Consider the following 26,380-nt stretch of genomic DNA (forward strand, 5'->3'; position numbering starts at 1 on the left):
CTACTCTTTCTTTCACTCATACATAGATGACATGGGGTAGACAAAGATACTTCGTGAAGTGATTATAGACCGACACCATACCGACACACGAACGGCAACATCGTCATCGTAAGTCTCCATCCAATAGGTCCGAGCGAGCTCTTCATTAAATGTCCATGTCAAGTCCACATGCATCTGACATTGACACTGACACACCACTGACAATAAAAATAAGTTTTAATCAATTCAAATCAACTCAAGCAAACAGTTGAATCTTACTTAAGTTCAAATTGGTTTTAGTATTATTTATTTCATCGTGGAATGAATCACAAAATAAACAAGTGACCCAGGAAACGCTAAAAGGTGAATTGGCTGTGGTAAAAAGAAATCTGAATACCTACTTATAAACATACGTCAATTATGGATAACACAAGTTTTGAACCTATGGATGTTGATGTAAGTGCTAGTTCAACTGCATTAATGGACGTTTCGTATGATGAGTCTCAGGTTTCTTCAGTGGAAGTTAAAGAAAAAAAACCAACACCAGCATACAGTGTAAAGGTATATCACTTAGTGAAGAAAACTGATAAAAATTCTTACAACAAATCACATTTTGTTGTATCACTCATTGTGATCATATCATTGTCTATATTCACTTATCAATTTTTAAATATAAATTGTAGCGGTGAGTTAGATTCCCATTATCTAAAGGAAAAACTTTATAAAAGAGTTTATGGGCAATATACGGCTGTGACTGATATTGTTAATGCAATTGATAATGAATCTAGAACAAAAATCTTATTTTTTTATGGAGGCACTGGTGTTGGAAAAACTTACACTATATCATTATTGCTAGAAAGTAAGTGGAACTATACAAATGTTTACCATTATACCATGCCTAGTTTTGTATCTACTTTTACAACAGAATTGATGATTGGCTTGACAATGTGTAATACAGCTGTATTTGTGGTTGATGATCTAATACCAGCTGATCTGATACATATAAAATCCCACATTACAGAAATTGTTCAAAAGAATAATGAAATGAATAAGAAAATTATTGTTATAATGGTTTTTAATTGTGATAACTCAGATGGAGATTATATAAGAAAGTGTGATGCTGCTTTTTATAAAGAAATTGAAAATAGTTTCAACAATGTTAATGCTTTCAAACAATATGTGAAATTTGAAGAACTCTCTGAACAACATTTGAAGAAATGCATTGAAGATGAATTGGGTGAAAGACTAGATGCGGTCAGATTTAAGAATATTTTGCAAAATTTCAATGTATCTGTGGATGGATGTAAAGGAGTAAACAAGAAAATAAAAATGTTAAGTAGTTTATGAGGTATGAATTTAACTGAATTTAGTAGTTATCTATTGTAATAATTCTGTATTATGTAGGTAGTGGTAGTGGTAATGTAGTAATAGTAACAGCTGTAGATTATTTAAGAATTATTTGTTATTAGAATTTTTCACTTTAAAAATTGTGATATTAAATAAGAAATTGGAATAAAATATATTTTAGATCAAAAGAACTTTATTTTAGAGAATGTTACATGATAATCGGCAATGCAGAGGTTCAAGAAATTATGTCGAATACAAATATATTATTGACAACTCTTTAAAACATCTACACTTTCACATTTGGAAAATATTCTACATCAAACTTAGCTTCAATGTAAAAAGACCAAATTCTAAATGAAATTTTTGGTGCACATGGAATATATAAGGAAATACTTGTAATCTAACTAGAAAATTCAAAGTAACTCCACATACACAAGCAAGGGTGCATATTGATTGAATTTTGACTATAAACACATTCTTCCTCATACAAATAGCCTAATAATGATTTTAATACAATGCTGATAATATAGGCTTAAAAATAATACCCCTTACCATTCAGAACACTCATTATTTATAATGCAAAAGTACATAATTATTTCAACCAATTATATTGCTAGCTGAATGGTCAAAATTTTATAAATACAAATTTACCAGTAATTATTTCATGCAATATTTCAAATAACATAACAATGAAATAATTAAATATTACCTATATTCTAAATATTGAAAACTGTTACAACATTGCACTGCACCCATATAATCTATTCAATTAGTTAATTCCAGTGAAACCATTTGATACACATAAATCTTTGAGCATAATGTAAATTTTTGCTTTATTTTTAAAAAAATCTTGTTTAATATATTTTCCAATGATAGTCATCCATGTGTCCTCAAATGGTATCAGTGTTTGATAAATTGTAAGTACAATAATTATTTATTAAAAGTAACAAATGTAACTATATAGTGTAGTTATTGTTTAAGATATGAAAAAAGCAGCCAATAGAAAAGAGTTGGAATATAATTTTAGAAAGCTCTCCTAAATGTAAGCCAGTGAGATAAATGCATGTAAACAGGTAAACGTGCACTATTAACAACAGGAGAGCCATGTAATGATTCCAATAAAAATTCAAATATTTTGAACCGGGTAAAATTTTTCTATATTGTTTGTTATTTGGAACACTGTAGAGGAAGACAATACACAGTGGTTTCTTATTAAAATATTTCATGATTGAAATGTTTTTAAAACTGGAAGGCACAGTCAATGGCAGAGAACCTGACCACCCACTGTTTATTGGTTTGTATGAAAAAGAGGGTCATGTATTTGTCTGCTTGTATACATGATAGATAAATTATTTGTGCATTTTGTATCTAATGTTCAATAAATTCGAACTTCAGATCTTAAACATTGAAGTTTTATTGAAATATATTTTAAATTCAAATAGCAGATCTTTAACGATTATGTAACATTTGTTATTTAACATTTGTTGTTGTAGGGTAGTTAAATTTGAAAATCAGAAAAATGGTTACTGGAATAAAATACTGTTTAAGAAAATAAATTATAAAAAACTAAATAATTTCACCCATTCAGTTAGGCTCTCAACTTGGAGGATGTCGCTTATCAGAGAACAAATAGGATCTCGACAATTCCTAGAGCTACATTGTGTGGCGGCACATACTGCGGACTATAGGAACTAATGCGGTGTGCTCCAATCGTACACAAGCATTTTTACCTCAAAAAATAAATAAGTACATGACTTGGGTATTTTCAAAATTTATACAGTTTGCTATTATTGTTTGTTACAGTTAAATTAATTATATTCTCGTTTATTTGATGTGCAGTTAGATAGGCAACTTTGGGTGGCCTATTTATGAATTAAACTCATTAAAATCATCAATGTGTGTTGGGATGTACATAGGTAGGTAGTTCATGATCAGTACTATTTTGAAATACAAAGTTACGAGGTAGGTTCATACCTATACATATGTTTATCTTTTTAAAGAGAATTTTGAGAACATCTAAATTTCACTCCCATCAGCTTCATCTGTATAAATTTTGGTAACTCCGCACACTAATTACTTTACTCCTATGGCTGGACTGAACTACGTGTTAATACTCATAAAAATACATTCAATATTAACTATTGGAAAATACAAATTTGATAATATTATGTTTTAAGTCATAGTATTGGAGAGCCAGAAACAAAAGTAAACTTGTCATAAAAAAGTGAATATAGTATATATATAATAATAAATATTTTTAAAGTGAACTAGTTAACAAACTCTCATAAATATGTATTCTAAATAAAAATAAAACATTTATATAGCTATTCCAAAGACGACACTTTTGAACATGCAATGTGCAAATCAATACCTATTTACACAATGTAAGTTACTATGTTTGTATAATATGTTCGAAATTAATTTAAAACGTCGATTAAATACTAAATATGCGTAACAATAAAGACTAGAATACATTTTTAGTTTTTTTTTATCATAACAGTTATTGGCACTAAATTTAATGATAATGGCACGACTATGTACTCTGGATACAGTGAAATTATCACCTAGATAGTTGATTACAATTCAGATATTTATGACACTTATTATGCGATGTTTTTTTTATTACTTCTATTCAAACTCTATTGTTGTTACGTAAAGTAAGTTTGCTAACTATACTAAAATACATTATAAAGATGTAAAAACATGAATAAATGGTTTTTACGCCTAATGTTTTTATTTCTAAGAAATACTGAATTTAATGCAAACTTACAGTTAAAAAGATCCAATTGTTTAATCACATTTTATAAGTGCAACTGTGCAAAAACACCATTACACATTAATATCACTGAAAATTCAAGCTCCTCTTTGTGAATATTATAATACTTCCAAGTAAATTTTCTCTTGCACAGCAAACACCTAAAATATTTGACTATTTCGATCAAAACGTACAATCGTTATATTCAGGTACAAAAACAACATTTCAATTAAATCAAAATATGAATAAAAATTATGCTACCAAGAATATCTTCTTAAAAGTTCTTAAGATGAAGAAGAACTTCTTAAAAGATTTCATTGTTTATCGAGATAAGTATATAGAATATATAATAAAAAAAGCTTTCGTTACAATTTATATCTTAAAAAATTAAATGAAAGCGGTGAAACAGTAACACCATTAAAATCTAAAATTGACGAAATTGATATATCCGCTTCAAATATATGAAGTAAGGTGAATCGGAATAAATAGTTATACTAGCATAAAAGATGTACTAGTTATAAAAAAATTAAGTATAATTAGTTAGGTATAGCCTAAAACGTAGCTAAAATTTCACTTTAACAAACTAAAAAAAAAGTCACACTGATATCTATCAGCGCATCTGCATAGTGCCAATAACTGCATAGTTCATTAGTTACTTAAATCTTACTATCTAGGTATTTGATAACAAATAGAACACCATTTTTAAGCACGACAAAACATTCATAGTTAAAAATGTAGAGAGACTGATAAATGTGCTAATAATTCTAAACTTCGAAAATTTGCGGATTTTATATATTTATTTATTTAGATTTAAGATTCATAGTATCAGATCTGATGTTATAATGTATAATATTGAGATTTCTTTGGATTTGTTGATTGAAACAACATCGTGATTCGTTGACATCTTCGATCGTGGCCGAGGTTAGATATTTCTTCATCCTACTAATATAACTAGCACAAAGCTTGGATATTAAAACGGTATCACATTTTAGCCACAGTACATTTTTTGGTTAAAGGTCACGGTTTATTCAAGATATTTACTGCGGATAGAAGTAAATCGCTTATACTCGTACTGGTGTACATAATAACATTTACCTAATAGTAAGTAACTTAATTCCTTGGGATTACAAAGAAGTTTCCTAATAAAATTCGTGTAGATTTTATAGCAGAATTGGATATTATGATTTTTATCATTGCCACTACCATAGGATTAATCGTCTCAATTTATTCAATGTATTGAAGAGTTACGATTGCGGCAGTGGCATCACCATTGCACGTAAGTTTGTTTATGAGACCATTATCCTTTGGTGCTAGGGACTCATTTAATGACGGGACTAGTTAGGAGCGATGGAAATGTATTGCTGTCCACTTGTTATGGCGTTTATGCCATATACGTGTCTCTTGTGACTGATGGGTGGCTCGTCTACCTTCAGCATCTACACTTTGTGTTACGCAGATATACGCTATAACAGCAACATCATCTCCAAGAAGATGTACTCTAGGATTTAAGATGGTTGTGTTAGTTTTAACATGGGAAGGAGTATTATCAATGAAGAATTTGTGGAATTCTACTCCCTCTACGAGATTGCCTAGAGCATCGGGATCAAATGCAGTAACATTCGGGTCACATAGTTTGGAATATGTTTCGTAATCCCCATTGTTAATAGCATCAATTAGAACTTCCGTGATTTTGATTACCTCTGCGCGACGCAAGGAAGCGTTGCTGTCTCCACGAGCTTTATGAAATGAGTCTGCTTTAGAAAGTCCTTCATCATCATGTTCTTTCGAAATAACAGTGCAAGCTCTATCCACACCTTTTTTATCTTTATCCAAATCGTCATCTTCCAGAGTAGTACTGCTATCAGTTGATTCTTTTACTTGCGATCCATCTCCTTTCTTATTTACCATAGATTTTCCCGAAAAGTTACGAGTGGCAAGCATTGTAGTCAAAATTGCACCTTTAAGTTTACGACGTGCATTGAATTTCTTTAAGCAATCCACAGTTTCTTGCCTATGCATTACAGAAGCAACACGCTCGCGGTGGCAAATCCATGGATGTTTCAATGCTTCAGATGCAGTTATTCTCTTGCTTGGATTAACAGTTAGCATTTGGTTTATCAAACTTTTTGCCTCAGGCGTGACAGTATCCCATTCAGGTGACGGATAATCATAGGCACCAGCTTTTATTTGTCCGTACAGTCTGTGTTGATCTTCATCCCAAAACGGAGGATAACCGACAAGTAAAATGTATAATATTACTCCGCATGCCCAGATATCTACTGGCTTTCCATAGGGTTCCTTTTTAAGAACTTCAGGTGATAAATATCCCGGGGTACCAGCAAATCCAAACCATGCTTGCTGATCACCTTGAACTTCAATGGCTAAACCGAAATCTGCGAGTTTTACTGCAGCTCCTTTAGCTTTACTTGCCAGTAAAAGATTTTCAGGCTTTAAATCTCTATGCACTACTCCATTGTGATGGCAGTGATGTACGGATTCTAAAATTTGTTGTATACAATGCGACGCGTCAGCTTCAGAGTAAAACTCTCGTGCTACAATATCTTCGAATAATTCCCCGCCAGTCACCAAATCAAAAACAAGATAATGAAAATGTTCCTCTTGAATGGAATCATGCAGTCTTACAATATTAGGATGTTGTAACTTTCGACAAATCCGAGCCTCTCTTTCCAATTTTTGAAAATCTCTGGCCGAGAGTTTTTTAGTATTTATTATTTTGGCAGCGAACTCGTATCCAGTCGATTTTTGAACAGCTCGCCTCACTATAGAAAACGCTCCTTTTCCTAATTCTTCTTTCAAATCATAATTATCAGAAAAACGTGTGCTTACACTTTCGCGATTTGGGTTAGCCATTTTTAGGACAATGAAAATCTTATCAGATCCAAAAAGGCAACTTACTTCGTCAAATTGAGCACGATTTGATAGACGATGTTACTATCTGAAACAAAGCAAAAATAACACAATAAATATGTGAAGGTAAAGAGAAAGTTATTTATTTTCCGACTATTATTGTTTGCATGATACATATTGAAGACTGATTAAAACAAAAAATAATCATTAAATAAGATTTTTAATAAATTTAAAAACTTCTAATGTATTCAGACCTATAAAATAGAAAAGACACCGAAATAAACGTTGAAATTATTTTCTATACTCTTTTATTTTTATTAACATAAAGATCGAGAAATGGTTTGATCTATGTGTTAATTATTTTTTAACCTGTAGATACGCATCTGTTCTAATTTACAGCTTAAAACTACGAGTTTTATTTAAAGCCATAGCGAAATAGTGCGTATTTTTATTTATTATATTGTTGTTTTTCGTATGGATTATCTTTAGCCACTTACGATCAGTTAAAAAATAGATATTGTCAAGAAGCGCCTGAAATTTATCCGAAAGAGAATCTTGACACTATTTTAGTCACCCACACTAAATTGAAGTTGTTCAAGCTCAATATAAAACGCCAGAGATGCCTAGACAATAGTAATCGTGATCACAAACATAGACTTCTAATATTAACACTACGGTACCGGGATGACATTTCGTTAGCGCAAAATAATCGATACACCATTGTCTCGACACATTCACCAAAATCCCGAGGACATTATAATCCACTTAACACGTACAAATCTATAAACCTACGTCTTATTTTGCAGTCTCGCTTGTTATGGGACACAAATTCCAATTTAAAAATAACATTGATATTAAATTAAACAGCAATGAAATGATCACTGCGCGACGTTCGACGGTATTCTTAGCTGTAGTATGTACGGACTGCTCACAATTTTTTTTGATAATTGATGATAATATTATTGATCGCAGAGATAAGCAGAATTTTAATTATTTACCTATTATGTGCCCATTTTACACAATTTTCAATGAGATTGAAATTTGATAAAAACGAAGGGCCTGGCCCTACACCGCACTCTCCTTCTGCTCGGGACACGAGCTTCGGGGTCAAATTCATAGACACTTATGTATTGCCATACCAATAATGCTATGAGATATGTGTAAAACTGTAAATTATGGGCCGTGCTTTTTGTAACTTAACACAGTAAAAGCAATAACCGCCCTGATATTATTACAGTATTCAATTTATAAGTGGAGAAATTCTTTGATTTATATTTCGTTATTTTCCTTCTGTGTATTTTTTGCGGGTGTAAATACTGGGCGACGTAAGTAAAATCGATACGCTAGCGCAGCGTCAAACCAAAGAGAATCCACTCTTATATCGCCGTGCGCCATCTATTGGCGAATTTGAACAAAGTTTTGCTTAGTAGATTTTTTGTTATCGCAATAAAAAAGTTTAATTTTCAATTATGAAGTGTAGAATAAGATGCAATTATTTACCAATTTCACAATGAAGATGCGTTTTCGTTTATGCTCCGTGCTCTTTTGAATCATGCATACAACAATGGACTAATATGATTTATGTTTTATTACAAACTAGCTGTGTCCCGCAACTTCGTCCGTCATAAAACGAAAAAGTAGGAGTCAGCTTTCCCCCTTAGAGGAATGGGGAAAAATATCTATTAGTATTCCAGTTTTTAAGTGGGACCAAGCCGAATACAAACATACAGAGAGAGAGATTTTTGGCTTCTATTGTTCATAGTAAATGTATGGTTTGTGTTTTTTTCCTCGACCATGTCCCCAACTACTGACCAAAACGTTTTAAAACTCCCAAAATAGTAAAAATAACACTGAGGTCTGATTTTGGTGACATACTTACAATACAATATATATGACGAATATATTTTATGATATCATACATATTGCCGGCGAAAGAATTACCTATATTTATAAATACTTACTTACCAAAAATTTATGTAGGCAGTTGTCTGTAATGTTATTTAATGAGATAGATAAATAGCTATAATGATCATCCCTTGTGACAAGAGCTTTTGCCTTTGCTAAGTGACGTGTGCCGTGTGGTATTCGGGACTATAGAATAGAACCGCTCCATCTATTTGCCAATGATGTAGTAAAAGGTGACTATGGGAAAAATTTACAGTCGTATTCATCTATTCATCTAGTGCGCAGCTTCCCCTGAAAAGGTTGCGGAGATCAGATGGGAGTCGCTTTGTCTAAAAACTTGATTTATCCAAGTCAGGATCATGGTCAAAAGGCGCACCCTGAGCTCCTCTCCAGATAGGTAAGTACGTAATCGGCACTAACGCCAGGAGGAAGAACCTCTGAAGGTCTAGCCTGTCTCTGTGCCAAGTGCAAAATAACATCACAACAGCTTTTGAGTTTATTTGTTGAAAACACATATGTGTATAATATTAGTCACTAATTTGCATTCAACCGTATAATATACTGAAATTATGGTGCACTACTAGCATCCCTACGAACTGTAAATGAATGAAAAGAGCGGCATACCTATTTATGGCGGGCTATTACTATTATACATATTTATTACTATTATATTATTATACATACATACATACATAAAATCACGCCTCTTTCCCGGAGGGGTAGGCAGAGACTACCTCTTTCCACTTGCCACGATCTCTGCATACTTCTTTCGCTTCGTCCACATTCATAACTCTCTTCATACAAGCTCGGCGGTTTCGGGTACTTTTGACCTGACCCTTTACCAGGACGTCCTTAATTTGATCAAGATACGTTCGTCTAGGTCTTCCCACTCCGACCTTTCCCTCCACACTCTCCTTGTATATCTGCTTAGTCAACCTGCTTTCATTCATCCTCTCCACATGACCGAACCATCTTAACATACCCTTTTCTATTCCTGTAACTACATCTTCTTTCACATCACAACATTCCCTTATCACGCTGTTCCTTATCCTGTCACTCAATTTCACACCCATCATACTCCTTAACGCTCTCATTTCCACTGCATTTATTCTGCTTTCATGCTTCTTTTGCCATACCCAACTTTCACTCCCATACATTAATGTCGGGACCAACACGCCCCTGTGCACAGCCAGTCGAGCCTTTTTGGATAGTTTCTGACTGCTCATAAAGGCATGCAAAGCTCCATTCACCATGTTCCCCGCGTTCACTCTCCTTTCAATATCACTATCATACTTGCCATCTGATGTAAACTTTGATCCTAGATATACAAACTCTTTCACTTGCTCCACTTTTTCTCCTCCAATCAAAATATTACATGCTGTCATTTCTTTCTCCATTTCAAAAACCAGTGTTTTAGTTTTACTTACGTTCACTTTCATTCCTTTCTCTTTTAAAGCTTCATGCATACAGTTTACCATCTCCTGTAACTCCTCCGCTGATGACGCCAGTATAACCTGATCGTCGGCATAGAGCAGACATTTGACGAGTAACTCATTCATCCTTAATCCACTTTTAGACTCTTTCAAATCTGTCAAACAGCTATCCATAAATAGGTTGAACAGCCACGGTGACGCAACACATCCTTGCCTAACGCCTTTCTCAACCTTAAACCACTCAGTGTGCGCTCCGTTTATCCTGACACAAGCACTCGAATCCTCATATAAGGATTTCAGTGCTCGTATTAAGAGACTGCTCACCCCATGCATAGAAAGTGCTGACCACAATTCATTCCTCTCAACTCTGTCATAGGCCTTTTCCAGATCTACGAATGTGCAATAGACTTTTTGACTCTTGGCCAAAAACTTTTCGGCTATGCACCGCAAGGAAAAGACCTGATCAGTACATCCCATTCCCTTTCGAAATCCCGCTTGAGCATCCCATATTTTGTCATCAGTTTCATTCCTGACTCTATTAATCAATACCTTAGCATACAATTTGCCGACGACGCTAAGCAGGCTTATACCACGATAATTTTTGCAGTCCAGCTGTGACCCTTTTCCTTTGTGAAGTGGCACGATAACAGCCTTACACCAATCTTTTGGTACTCGGCCGCTTCTCCAACACAAATTGAAAAGGCAGTACAACTGACTAGCTACTACGCCTTTTCCTGCTTTAAGCATCTCGACCGACACTCTATCACACCCAGCAGCCTTTCCCGCTTTCATACTCTTAAGTGCTTCCACAATTTCGAACATTTCAATTTCGCCTTCCATCTCATTCTCTTTTTCTTCGCTATAGCAGAAATCTTTCTTATTTCCTTCCTTTTTTTCAAATAAACTTTCAAAATAGTTCTTCCATATCTTTAGTACACATTCTTCTCCTTTCACAACGCTACCATCCTGGCATCTGATCCTAGTCAGCTCTCTGGTTATAGTATTTCCTCGGGCTGACCTTACGGATTTCCAGAATACTTTCAGATTTGACTGAAAGTCTTCTGATAGCCTTTTATCAAAATCCTCTTTATACTCTTCTTTCTTTCTAATCACAGCTTTCTTAACCAAATCTTTCATTTTCTTATATTCCTTACGTGCTTCATTCACATCTTCATCTATAACCTCTTGCATTCTTAAGTTAGCTTTTGCTGCTAACAAATCCAGCCATGCTTTCTTCTTTAATCGCACAAGTTCTTGCACATCTTTACTCATCCACGCATTTTTGTGATTTTTTCCTTTCCTTCTTCTACTTACACCACACACTTCAACAGCTACTTTCACAATTCTTTCTTTAAATTCCTTCCATCCATCTTCAATATCGCTCATTTCCTCTAAATCTTCAAATTCATCCTTCAGTCTATTAATATACTTCTTACCTACATCCATATCTTGCAAATTTTCTACTTTTACTCTTTCCAAAGCGCTGGTTTGCTCCCTTACCCTGTGCCGCCAGCGATTGAAGATACCCCTTATCCGGGATATCACCAGTAAATGGTCCGAGTCAATGCCAGCACCGCGATATGCACGGGTATCCAGCACTTTGTTCTTCAATCTTTCATCTACAATCACAAAGTCTATCATACTTTTTAAAATACCTTCCACTCTTGTGTAGGTGTGGATCTCTTTATGTTGAAACAATGAGTTCGACACAAAAAGATCCCACTCTAGACAAATTTCTAATACACTTCTTCCATTATCATTCACCTTTTCGTCACCAAACGCACCAAGCACCTTTTCATATCCATCACGCTTTACACCCACCCATCCATTAAAATCACCTAACATAATAATCTTCTCATTTGGCTTGGTAACTTTCAATACTTCTCTTACACTATTCCAGAACTCCTCGTTTTCGCTTTTTGCTGATGTTGTACCCCTCGAACCCACATCCCAAGGTGCATAAACACCTAGAACGAAGATCCGAGTGATTCCAACTTTCAGCCTAATCCATAGAAGACGAGGGCTGACACACTCATACTCATTCACGCACTCAGCCATTCGTGCAGAAAGAATTAGACCGACCCCTTGACAGCCTCGGCTGGTACTGGAAATTCCAGACCAATACGCCGTGTAAGGGCCGTGCTGCGTCGCGTCGCATCCTTTCCGCTTCGTTTCATTCACGCACAACACATCCAAACGTCTTTCATCCATCATCTGGCATACTTCCTCAATCTTATCCTTCATTCCTCCTCTTACATTCATCGTCGCAAAGCGGCTTTCAGCAGACCGCATACCGCTCCCGCCGGGAACGAGACGTGATGGGGTGCGGACACCATCGCCGCCATCTAGGTGCTCTTTCAAAAGATTTGCATCCATGCGATTCCCACGAGACGCTAGGGAAAAATTTTGCCCGCCCCAGCAGAGCCCCGCATGCCAGGGTAAGGCTAGCCATTACCTGGGGGTCGCCCAACCCCATGGCGGAAGTGGCACGCTCGAGACTAGGCTCGCCCCTAGCCATGCATCCATCGGCGCGGCAGACCTTAGATTGGCAGGGATTTACATTAAAGAGGAATCCCAAGTCTATCCCTTAGTCGGCTCTTACGACATCCGTGGGAAAGAGATGGAGTGGTCCTATTCTTTTGTAATGGTGCCGGGAACCACACGGCAAATTATTATTTTAATTATTATATTATATACTATATATATTAATTATTATATTATATACTATATATATGAGTTTATGCATATTTTAAACATAATGCATAAACTCATAAGAACTTTTTTATAAATAAGATTAAATCAATTATATAACAAAGAATTAGGCTCACAAAAAAATTTAATGTTATGATTTTTATCTTAAACCATTTGTCTTCATTAAATCTGTGTTGTTTGTTTTATCTGATTGCTATTTAGGTATGGCTATAACTATATTGGGGACGATTAAGTTGTGGTAATGGGAATAAAAAAATTGTTTATTTGTTTTATTTTTACACACAAACATAAATCGCGCCTCTTACCCGGACGGTTAGGCAGAGACAACATCTTTCCACATAGTGCATACTTCTTTCGCTTCATCCACATTCATAACTTCCTTCATGCAAACTTGTCGGTTTCAGGTACTCTTGACCTAAATTTTTGTCTGTAGTTTGTACATGCTAATCTCCGAAACTACTGGACCGAATTTGAGGTTATTTTCATTGTATGGTTATTATAAAGGCAAGATTAAGGGTATAATATAAGCCTTATAGACCAGTGAATTTCAGTAGACGAATATAAAATAATTGTCGACTCAATCTTAAAAAAATATAATACAAATTGTTAGTTGCCGATGTCTTTTGGATCCGCGGGCGATCGCAAATAGTCTAATAAAATTTAAAAAGAATGGGGAGCCAATTCGAAAATGTAAGTTCAACGAACGGAACCCTCACCACGCGAGTTAAACTCACACTTGACTTAGTTTGAGCAATGCGGATTTGATGAGCATGCATTGATTTTTAAACTTTATTGTATTTTTTTTCCTATTAATTTAACAAAATATCATGCGAAGTGGAAAGAGGTAGTCTCTGCCTACCCCTCCGGGAAAGAGGCGTGATTTTATGTGTGTATGTATGTATCATGCGGAACAAAGATGACATGCGACATTCATCATTGGGCTGAAATCTTGACTGAAATGCAAATACAATATATTTATGTTTATTTTCTCAACAAAAAATTGTTCCCAGAATTATTTAAGTTACCGGTCATTTTATGAGCTATTATTACATGTTAATTAATTTCATGTTTGGGTTTATTTTCCAGTGCCGTCATCCAGGTATTGGCACAATGCTAACTGCTCTCTACGTAACGGCACAAAGCGTCACAAAGCACCCCTCTTAAACGGCAAACTCCACGGTTGATTCACAAAAATCAAAACTGGTTCGCATCTTGCGCAAGTGCAGGGGGAACCAACAAGGGCTTTCGGTTCGGGCCCTTCCGAAATTCGCCGGTGCACAATGCACCCTCCGTACCATCCCCACGCGAGTACTCTTATTATTACACGGCTACGGTTCTTGTCCCCATATTGTTCATATTATTTTGGTATACGCATGACGCGTCGTGAAGTTTACGTGGTAGAGTGCCGTTACTTTTGAAAGTTTTACAAAAAAATTTGTTAATTCTTAACTGTCTGTATGGAGTAATTCATCGATATTCGTGAGGAAAATTTCAGATTGCGATTTGTGTGCCCGGAGGTACTTAATTAGCTCGGTCGTTGATTCTGTCACCTTATATTGGCAGCGAAGGGAAGTCTTAAGGTTTCGAACGTTGCGGTCGTCTCAAGTTGCTTTTCTCATGAGTGGACGTGCGTGTAAAATTATAACTTGAGAATAATATGTGCGGCAGGAGCGTCTGATGCACGGTGCGCCTCGAGCAGCGCTCGCTCGACTTTGTAGTAAACGGGCATATCGATCGTGGACTACCCTGTTTTCCCTGAAATGCGTGCCTACTGTGTATTCGGTGATCGTTTCGATTTGGCGGGAGCCACATTTCCGAGAATCTGCGTATGAAGCAAATTCGGTGAGTTACAAACATTGAGACCATGGACACTGATCCACCCCGTTTGTATTATCTAAAACTTTTTCTCAGATTACATTATATTGGATTTGATTTGACATGAACTTTGCTACGAGTACTATGGGTAACAATTTGCATTGTTTATCTACGTAAATCCTGAAAAAGCTTACTATAATTGCTTTAAAATGAAGATTCCCTTTCTTAAATATCACACTTTATTTAAGTACCTTGTTATTTACTTACTACGTTTGTTTAAAGAATATAATTCCAATCATTGAGCTCTTTGAAATTCATCGTTACCTATTCATAAACAGAAAATTATTCATTATCAGAAAAAAAACCTGAATATGTTATTTTGTTGACTTAATATTTTGTTCGAGTCATAAGTAGACTGACAATGTTTTAAGCTTGTTAGAATAGAAAAGTTTCAGCAGATCTTTGGCGAACAAAGCTCCTGTTAAAGCCCTCTGACATGTCAATGACCTCGTAGCATCAAGAGATTTCGACGATATTGCGAATGTTACCGAATAAATTCTAGAACAAAGCAGGTTAAGAAAAATAACGAAAGTTTTAATTAAGTATTTTTGCTTTGATGAAATGGTAAGTTTATGTGACAATTTTGATAGTAGAATTTCTAAGTTACCATTTTAATGATGTGCCTGCTGAGGAAAACGACATTGTGCACAGACAAATGAATGGAAATAAATTCTTTTTTTGTTATATCCAGAGCGGTATATTACACGATTAGGTACTTAGTTCCGAATCCATGTTGTGTAAATTGCTAAGACTCCAACCTATGTTATTCGTAGTAGTATGTATTGAAGTAATGAAATAAAGGGATATTATTGATTTTTTTACTATTTTATATTTTCGTTGCTTTTGATAGCATGTTCACGTGATCAACTCAATGTAGTCTAGTAATATAATTTAATATTTGTGGTTGCCAATTAAACAAAAATTTGTTGTTTATGAAGTTATCGATTTCAGTGGTAACGGCACCCTCGTACGACCGTATTCCCGAAAATTGTCGCATCATCATTTATATATATAGATACTATACTTAATATTTCCTATTACGTCTATATTCCTTGCGGGGAAGACAGAGCCAACAGTGTCGCAAAGACTGAAACGGTCACGTTCAGTTGTATGGCTTAATACTTATACTTTTATTGCAAATGTTTCAGATACAAAAATTTAAACTTAATCCAAATCGCTACTACTTACTAACTCAGCTGGAAGTGCGAAACTACTTTATTTGGGCAAGGCTTAATGCGTATTTATTATATCTTGCTGTTATGTGCTTGTGTTTAGTACCTACCCCTATATAATTTTTAGAATCTATTGCTACAGCTTTGCCTGGGTGCAGAATTTATATATATAAAAGACATATCTTTGTATTTAATACAAAGATATGTCTTTTCAAAGAAACTCATATAAACCTATTAATAGTACCGGGAAAAAGATATGTCATTTGAGATAGAAAGATAAAATGTTAATTCATATTATTTTTCTCAAAGTTTTACTGTCATATAGATCTTTATACATGGGACGTATTTAGCCAGTCTTTAGGTTCTTAGGAGTATACCGCAGGTAACGTCGCTAGATGTTAATATGTTTTCATCACATGTTTTGGAAGTTAAATTTGAATTTCATGAAATAATATAACAATGCCAACGTTCATACATTTTTATAAGTTTTAATAATGATAGTCAATTTCTAACGGTTTGTATTGACTTAGTAAGTTATATCACGCGCATATAGTAATCGCGGTGGCCATCTCATCTAGAATTAGCATTTATATTGCCCGGCCTCGCACTGCAATCGTACGTCAACCCGTATCTGCCTCTGACAAGGTGGGATTCCTGGAGCTACGTCAACAACAAATTCACAATCTGTTGTAGTAAGTCCAGAATACATTTCAAAGCTTGCAACTACCCGCTTTTAATTTACAAACAGTTTCTTCATTTGTTTTGGCAGGAAGGTGTTTGGGACAGTTTTAGCAATTTTCAAGTCTCCTTATAAACTTATTGAGCCTAGCCAAAGACGAAAGTTCTTTTCTTGACCTGATATGGGATCCAACTGATTCCTTTTAACTTAGCATTTTAAAAGTATTTATGTGCTATTCTTTATTAAATATTCTGTACAATAAAATAATACACAAAACAAACTCTATGTTGCCTGGAAGTATTTTCGTTACACATAGTTCAATTCAATTTACATTGTTTGCTGCTAAAAGAAATAATTTTTTGATATTAGTAAATTGATATCAAGTAAATATAGGGAAATAAATTATTATTTATGGTGAAAGAGTATGACCATCTCATTTTTTCCCTTGGGTGATATAGGAGCCGACTAAGTTAGTGTAAGTACTTCACTCTTTCTCTAGAGTAAAACCTTATCGCAAATGTATTTAAAGCATTCATTTTATTAAGAGCTTGCATAGAAACGTTTCGAAGTCTGTTATTTTTATTAAAAATTTAAACGATTTTAATTGGTTTGCTGTTTATGCTCTATTATTTGATAAAATCACAATTAAAAGCTACAAGTTCTTATGTACGGTAAATACCTATGTAGGTACCTACTAAATTTTGATAAAAAATATTTTTGTTCGCAATGTAATTTTATTAAAAATTTTATTTGCAGATATTATATTACAACCACATATCCATAATCTTATCATTTTTTCAAAGAAATTATACTTTTACGTTATCATTGAAATCTGTGTAGGTATACAATCACTTTACTTAAGTTATATTATAAACTACTAAGGCAATTGATATTGTATGAAAGTATGCTATTTCTTAACATGTCAGGTACTTGATACTGCACATTTCATTTCTATATAATTTGTATTATAGACGTATAGAACATATGCTGTTGCTTTAGTTGGCTAGGTAGGCGACATCGGAGACGCCTTCTCGCGTTACACACAATCCCTTAAGTCCTAGTTTGATGCAATATTCAATAACTAATATTTATTTTAATTTGCAATAGTTTCAAGCAGAGAACCTACGGAAAAATTATTATAACTACAGGTTACTCATATGATTATTAAATAATTTGAATGAGATACAAGCTCCGCTTAGTTCAGACACCACTCTCTCACTATTTCATCTTTAATTTCAGATACTTTTGAAGTAATAATAATAAATGTTCGTCCAATAAATTACTTAGATTGTGGAGAAAAACAAGTGAATTTTGAATTTAGAATCAATATAACAACAAATGAAACGCAAAGCAGAATATGTGGGACGCGGGATCAACATAACGCATAGCGTATAGTCAACAGCATAATATCACGTTACCCTGCATGAAACTCTATGGCGAGATAATAGAGGCGAAAATGCAGTGAATTTGGGTAGGTTGATATGCTATTGACTGTACATCCCCGTTGGCGAAGCTTTGGCGGACGGTTCCAACAGATTTGTGTTTGAATTATTCATCTCCTATTTCTATCCGCCGCTTGCTCTAATACAGGATTTTTAGCCTTTTCAGGATTTACCCCGAAATCAAGTTGTTGAAGAGTAATAATTTTTTTCGTCGGTCAAACAGACGTCGAAAGTTTTTGGTTCCACAAACATTTTATTGGCTTTTAATTACCTATTGTTTTCTTTTTGAAGCACGTCAAACTTATGGATTCTATAGTACAATTAGAGACAAATATTCGTAAAAAGGTAATTTGGTACAAATTTCTAAAAATATATACTTAATAGTTTCAATATGTGTATACATAATTTTATTGAAAGTCTTAGTCCAAAAATATAAAATTATGGTATTATTCTCATGCACGCATGTTCAATTTTTATTTCCGCGAGACGTGGCTTAAATATTTTGCTTCCATTATTTTTCCTTTGATGTTAACGTATGTATTTCATAGCTTTTAAAAGGGAAGAAGAAAAAGTATCGTATAAAACGTAACTTGTATTTCCACCGCAGTGTTATGAAACTAATAAGAAGGTGTATTTTAGTATAAATACGATACACTTATAAATCAATAACTTGATAATAGTAATTCTACATCATGACCTGACTGGGAATCGAATCCGGGAGTCTAAATTATAGAAAGATTATCGGGGATACAGACTGTGCTCAGTGAGGCTATACTAACATCACATTCTCTTATGGAGTAAAGCACATAGTCGCTATACACGAAGGCAGCTACTAGCCGAAAGGTCCATGCATATAAATAAGTAATTCGAATTAACAAAACATTTTTAAATTGACGAAACTAATTGAATTTCTCGGTGTCCTCGCAAAACACGTGTCACGGATAAAGTTTCAATCCTTAACGGCTATTTATCTGAAGCAATAAGAAATTAATGTCAATCCCAGATCAAAGGGATTAAAGAAACCGTCTGATGGAGCTGCGAAAAGGATCCATGACGTGGAAACTTTTTCTACGTTTATTTTGGATTAATTCGATATGATATAGAATGTAAGAAAAAGAAGAATACAGTTTTTATTCTATCTACCTTATATGGAAATAATTCTTCCTACATATTATTGAGCGTTAAGACATTATAAGAATTCGATACTTTTAACTTTATTATTTTTTCAAATGATAAAATGAAACAAAGTACTATGCAACTCTTCCGTTTCTGTTAGGTACTAAATGTGAGTCTGAATACTTAATATATACTAGAGGCCGCCCGCGACTTCGTCCGCATGGAAACCCTATCAATCCCGCGGGAACTCTGGGATAAAAAGTAGCCTATGTGTTATTCTGGGTCTTCAGCTACCTACATACCAAATTTCATGGTAATCGGTTCAGTAGTTTTTGCGTGAAAGAGTAACAAACATCCATACTTTCGCCTTTATAATAGTAGTAGGAAGTAGGATGTACCTCTAGTCTACAACTGTGATAATAACACAGCTACATTAATCGGGCGTAGGTTACGGATCTGAATTCATTCATGACAGGGTAGAGACGATTTCCTGTAATTTCAGTGAGAAGAATCCAATCCTCGAAATCAAAATTGACTTTCTAAATAAAAGGAGAACAACAAACAAAAACAGATTTTCTTATTTACTTTCTTGTTACATTGAATGTTATTACAGAATGTCAAGGCAAGTAGTTGACGGCGACGACCTGTCTATTACATTTGTGACACTGTAAAGCTTATGTATTTTCCCTCGGAACATCGCTTTTATTTTTTCTCTCAAAGTAAATAGCGACGGTCGTGATGAAATTCGCAGTGGCGGCCGTGCGTGCCTTATCTCTGAACGTAGAGGCTTACCTCTTATAACCTTTCTCCTACCCTTTTTGCCTCATATTATGCGCATTTGTACCTTTTAATATTAAATTATAACTATGAGGGTTCTGGTTTATATCCGTGCGTAAACTATAGAAGGAATGTTTTCAATATACCTATTGAAAAGTGCCTTAAAATTCTTTATAACCGAATAAACAGTGTCTTTAATCTTTGTGTATAATATATGTTAATATAAAAGGTTACTGACTTAAAAAAGCGTAGTTGAAATTATAGAATGTTTTGCTCTGAAATCAGCAATAATTGTAAAGTCATGAAGTAGACGCATACCTACATAAAAGAACGTAACGTACGTTCATTTTCCGAGAATGTTAGTTTGTAACGTGTTTTCTAGATAGAAAGCGTCGGATCTAACAAAATATTATCCCAGACGTTATCGGGTTATATAAAGACATCAAGTCATAGCAGTTAAACTTGCAAGTACCAAGAGCAGACTGCGTGACGCCAGCCACCCTTTGGCTTGCGTCGCCTGCCGCATATTGATGGCCACTAAAACATAACTATCGGCCATCTTGTGAACGGCTCTTATTACTTACCATCTTTCTCATAAAACATTTTTTGTTAATTTTGTGAAATGTATAAAATTATTTGCTCAATTCTGACTTGAAATTTAAATATCCAATCATTAAGCTGCATACCGACTATCATCTGAACGGGTATTATGTCCTATTCACTCTCTGTTAATTTTATGAACTGCATCAAATACTTTGATAAAACTGCTTTGCAAAAAAAAAATATTTTTTGAGAGCCTGCGTGAAAATATCTCCATTTCCATAGTCCTTACGATGTGAAGAGCTAACGAACAAAGTTACTTTCGCATGTATAATATTAGTTGGGACTCCTAATATATTTATCTGTTCTGGACTACCTACCTTTTTCCAGTGGAAAAATTCCAGTAATCTTTCTATGCCTAGATTAAAATTATTTGTGTATTGATCAATATTTTGGCATAGGTACTTTATTATAGAATATCATTTCTGTAAATTGAGAATTTAAATTTATAATGCAAATGATGCACTTCATTGTCTCAGAAGGTAAGCAATACTTCGAATAATGATGAATAATTTAGTCTATTCGGAAAACACAATGGCCTACCTTGGAACTACTAAATGCAAATCAGTTTATAAAATATAAACGGTCTTCTAGGAAACAATTTCTGTATGGATCATATAACGTTCCTGTAACAGTAAAATTTAATTAATTAAAGCGTAACAAATATTGGCACTGGCGAAATTATTTTGAAATGAAATCTGTAATATGCTGTGTAAACTGGAGTTATTGGAAATAAGATGAAAACAATTTGCCATTTATCAAAACGGTTCGGTTTGTGTTTAAATTTTTAGTTAAACCAACACACACACACACATTAAAAAAACAAAAAAGAACTTGCACAAAGCTTTTCATTTGTTTATAAAGATATTATTCTTGTTAAATTTGGTAGTTTGTAGAACTTGCTGTTTCTTATCCTAATGTAATGCCCTCTGGCTGAAATGTATCGATATCTTTGTGTGAAAATCCAATTAAGGTTCGACGTGCCCAAATCATCAATAACCTCAACAGCGAAATCCGTCAGTATACAAAGATCCCGAAGATTGGGCGATAAATACTTGTCTATTTACTTTGTAGATGGCGAACCTTATCTCATAATAAGTTCCTCTGCTGGGGGCTTCGGTAGCGCAATGGCCTCCGCGGGGCGCTTGGTCGATAAAAGTTATTTAATAACAAGAAACACTCCGCTCCTGCGATCCAGAGCCGCGAAGGCGTGATCAGACTTGCTATTTTAACCCTCAGAGCGGCAGTATAAACGCTACACTCGTTTAATAAACATTCATATTGTAGTTCTATATGCGGGTCTCTAGTGACTTTTTTAGATACACTTGATATTATATTTAATACAAGAAGTAGCTTTTGCTTGCCAGCTGAATCACTGATCTGGGAGGTCTATTCACGAAGCTTGACAAAGCAACGACGACGAGTCTTAAGTAAACCGAAATAATAGAAAGAGGGAGAATATAAGATAGGTCTTGTCAACCTTGCAATGGTCATTATTATGATTGTTGTTTGTTGTACTGTAAGAACTTAGATAAATTCAAAACGAGCAAAGTTGGGGGTTCTCCTATGACCACGATCCTGGGTTGGTAAATCAGGTTTTAACTCGAAACGACTCCCGTTGCATCATGATTACACATCATGTCGTTCATGTGCTCTTTTCCCTCACATTTTCCTCGCCGCATGAGCATAAGTCAAAATTATTTAATCTCAGAAAAACAACAAGTTTCTTACCGTTCGTTGCGAGATTATGATACTTTAACATTAATTACAGCAAGAGATTATAAGTTACCATTTTTACTCATTCAATTGTTTTAAAAACAACTAAAACTGCGAAAGTCTTTCTCTCATCTTTGGGTTTCCCCTTTTATTATCATTTTCCACACCCTAAAATGATTGTTCTAGTCCAAAAACGGCAAAGCATGAAATGAATGACGTCTATCACATTCGTAGGTCAAGTCAGCCGTACTACAACTATTGTTTCTGCCATATCGTCGATCAGATTTAATTTCGTATCAGGTATTGTTAGGTATTAGCTGTTGAATTGATACTATCGACAGACCAGTTTCTTTGCTTGACCTTTATAATAATAGAAATATATTAGAGCACGCCAGCGGCTCCTCCCTCGGAATATGAAAAATCACCATAATTCCCGTTCCTGTGGGTTTTCAGGAATCGTCTCCTAGTGCATCCTTAAAACACATAAAGAACTACGCCAACACTACAAATTTCAAGTCTCTAGACCCAGCGTGATTTGATATGTCATTCACTTTCTTCTTTCGTAAATTTTGATGAAGGTAAGAAAGTCTATATGTATTCCAGAAAAAATATTTTATAAGTAGGCTATCGGCAATAATATCAGGGATGGGATTAGGAGCTCAACCCTTCTCCAATAACTCTCATACCTGGTTCTGAATCGAAACAGCCTTTAGAAAAGGCACGTTAATATTCTTGTAAATAATATGAGAGCAAAAGATTCCTAATATGCATTGATGCATAAATAAACTGTGTTTAATTTAGAATTTCTGTTACCATGTTTAAAAGTCCACATAAAGCTTAACTTGCCAAAATTAATAATAAAATAAATTTTGCTCCCGTGTAAGTCTAAAGTCAATGTTAATCCTGAAAGTTTTTTTTGTAACTTTTTTTAAATCGGTCTAGTAGTTCTTGATAGAAGGTATTCGTTGCAAACAAATATTCTATTTATTTTCGTATTTAAGTATGAATTTTCAAGTTATAACATCCTAACTAACATACCTATTTATAAATAAGAAAGTAAGTTTGTTTATTGGCACTTCCCGCATTATCTACTGAAATATCTGAAACAATCTTCCTGAAATTTTGCGTATATATAATTTAGAGTTTGGCGAAGGATATAAGGTATCTCCTGATAAATACTAAGTTTCCGTGGCATTTGCCAAAAACCTATAACTAAACAGGCAGAGCCGCAGGTATATGCTAGTATTTCAAACGTCAAAATGTATATAAAGGATTTAGTGGAATACTTTGTAACAAAAATATATACTTACATCTAGCAGATTTAATTGAATTTCAATTTAATATTTTAATCAATATTGTTCTCACTCCTAGAAGTTACTAGAAATATTTACTGGCATTTGTTACTTAAAGTTGTTGTAAGTAATTTCTATTCCAGTGAGAAAATATAATAACATACATACATAAACTCACGCCTCTTTCCCGGAGGGGTAGGCAGAGACTACCTCTTTCCACTTGCCACGATCCCTGCATACTTCCTTTGCTTCATCCACATTCATAACTCTCTTCATGCAAGCTCGGCGGTTTCGGGCACTTTTGACCTGACCCTTCACCAGGACGTCCTTAATTTGATCAAGATATGTTCGTCTAGGTCTTCCCACCCCGACCTTTCCCTCCACACTCTCCTTGTATATCTGCTTAGTCAACCTGTTTTCATTCATCCTCTCCACATGACCGAACCATCTCAACATACCCTTTTCTATTCCTGTAACTACATCTTCTTTCACATCACAACATTCCCTTATCACGCTGTTCCTTATCCGGTCACTCAATTTCACACCCAACATACTCCTTAACGCTCTCATTTCCACTGCATTTATTCTGCTTTCGTGCTTCTTTTGCCATACCCAACTTTCACTCCCATACATTAATGTCGGGACCAACACGCCCCTGTGCACAGCCAGTCGAGCCTTTTTGGATAGTTTCTGACTGCTCATAAAGGCATGCAAAGCTCCATTCACCATGTTCCCCGCGTTCACTCTCCTTTCAATATCACTATCACACTTGCCATCTGATGTAAACTTTGATCCTAGATATACAAACTCTTTCACTTGCTCAACTTTTCTCTCAATCTTTCCTCCAATCAAAATATTACATGCTGTCATTTCTTTCTCCATTTCAAAAACCAGTGTTTTAGTTTTACTTACGTTCACTTTCATTCCTTTCTCTATAAAGCTTCATGCATACAGTTTACCATCTCCTGTATCCTGATCGTCGGCATAGAGCAGACATTTGACGAGTAATTCATTCATCCTTAATCCACTTTCAGACTCTTTCAAATCTGTCAAACAACTATCCATAAATAGGTTGAACAGCCACGGTGACGCAACACATCCCTGCCTAACACCTTTCTCAATCTTAAACCCTTCAGTGTGCGCTCCGTTTATCCTGACACAAGCACTCGAATCCTCATATAAGGATTTCAGTGCTCGTATCAAGAGACTGCTCACCCCATGCATAGAAAGTGCTGACCACAATTCATTCCTCTCAACTCTGTCATAGGCCTTTTCCAAATCCACGAATGTGCAATAGACTTTTTGACTCTTGGCCAAAAACTTTTCGGCTATGCACCGCAAAAAAAAGACCTGATCAGTACATCCCATTCCCTTTCGAAATCCCGCTTGAGCATCCCATATTTTGTCATCAGTTTCATTCCTGACTCTATTAATCAATACCTTAGCATACAATTTGCCGACGACGCTAAGCAGGCTTATACCACGATAATTTTTGCAGTCCAGTTGTGACCCTTTTCCTTTGTAGTGGCACAATAACAGCCTTACACCAATCTTTTGGTACTCGGCCGCTTCTCCAACACAAATTGAAAAGGCAGTACAACTGTCTAGCTACGACGCCTTTTCCTGCTTTAAGCATCTCGACCGACACTCTATCATACCCGGCAGCCTTACCCGCTTTCATACTCTTAAGTGCTTCCACAATTTCAAACATTTCAATTTTGCCTTCCATCTCCTTCTCTTTTTCTTTGCTATAGCAGAACTCTTTCTTATTTTCTTCCTTTTTTTCAAATAAACTCTCAAAATAGTCCTTCCATATCTTTAGCACACATTCTTCTCCTTTCACAACGCTACCATCCTGGCATCTGATCCTAGTCAGCTCTCTGGTTATAGTTTTTCCTCGGGCTGACCTTACGGATTTCCAGAATACTTTCAGATTTGACTGAAAGTCTTCTGATAGCCTTTTATCAAAATCCTCTTTATACTCTTCTTTCTTTCTAATCACAGCTTTCTTAACCAAATCTTTCATTTTTTTATATTCCTTACGTGCTTCATTCACATCCTCATCTATAACCTCTTGCATTCTTAAGTTAGCTTTTGCTGCTAACAAATCCAGCCATGCTTTCTTCTTTAATCGCACAAGTTCTTGCACATCTTTACTCATCCACGCATTTTTGTGATTTTTCCCTTTCCTTCTTCTACTTACACCACACACTTCAACAGCTACTTTCACAATTCTTTCTTTAAATTCCTTCCATCTTCAATTTCATCCTTCAGTCTATTAATATACTTCTTACCTACATCCATATCTTGCAAATTTTCTACTTTCACTCTTTCCAAAGCGCTGGTTTGCTCCCTTACCCTGTGCCGCCAGCGATTGAAGATACCCCTTATCCGGGATATCACCAGTAAATGGTCCGAGTCAATGCCAGCACCGCGATATGCACGGGTATCCAGCACTTTGTTCTTCAATCTTTCATCTACAATCACAAAGTCTATCATACTTTTTAAAATACCTTCCACTCTTGTATAGGTGTGGATTCCTTTATGTTGAAACATTGAGTTCGACACAAAAAGATCCCACTCTAGACAAATTTCTAATACACTTCTTCCATTATCATTCACCTTTTCGTCACCAAACGCACCAAGCACCTTTTCATATCCATCACGCTTTACACCCACTCATCCATTAAAATCACCTAACATAATAATCTT

At 35.0% G+C, this 26,380-nt stretch overlaps 2 protein-coding genes across 5 annotated transcripts in view; one reads left to right on the forward strand and one right to left on the reverse strand.

Annotated features, from left to right (window-relative positions):
- The first annotated feature begins 225 nt into the window (after nt 1-225).
- On the forward strand, nt 226-2,619 carry LOC106133686 (uncharacterized). Its single transcript, XM_013333500.2, has one exon. It carries the CDS (start codon nt 400-402, stop codon nt 1,324-1,326), a length of 927 nt encoding a protein of 308 aa, XP_013188954.1. The 5' UTR covers nt 226-399; the 3' UTR covers nt 1,327-2,619.
- Nucleotides 1,502-26,380, reverse strand: part of LOC106133668 (calcium/calmodulin-dependent protein kinase type II alpha chain) — a 47,839-nt gene continuing 22,960 nt past the window's right edge. Inside the window, exons 1-2 of one of the 4 annotated variants that reach the window (XM_013333480.2) lie at nt 7,948-8,066; nt 1,502-7,037 (exon numbers count right to left, since the gene is read on the reverse strand). In XM_013333480.2, coding sequence (XP_013188934.1) covers nt 5,420-6,952 — 1,533 coding nt within the window. In that variant the 5' untranslated portion in view covers nt 6,953-7,037; nt 7,948-8,066 and the 3' untranslated portion in view covers nt 1,502-5,419. Of the gene's footprint in view, nt 7,038-7,446; nt 7,696-7,741; nt 7,882-7,947; nt 8,067-26,380 lie in introns of those variants that run through there. The other 3 variants (XM_013333488.2, XM_060944987.1, XM_060944988.1) reach the window with 3 other exon arrangements.

The sequence above is a fragment of the Amyelois transitella genome, chromosome 7, assembly GCF_032362555.1.
Source record: "Amyelois transitella isolate CPQ chromosome 7, ilAmyTran1.1, whole genome shotgun sequence".
Lineage (NCBI taxonomy): Eukaryota > Metazoa > Arthropoda > Insecta > Lepidoptera > Pyralidae > Amyelois > Amyelois transitella.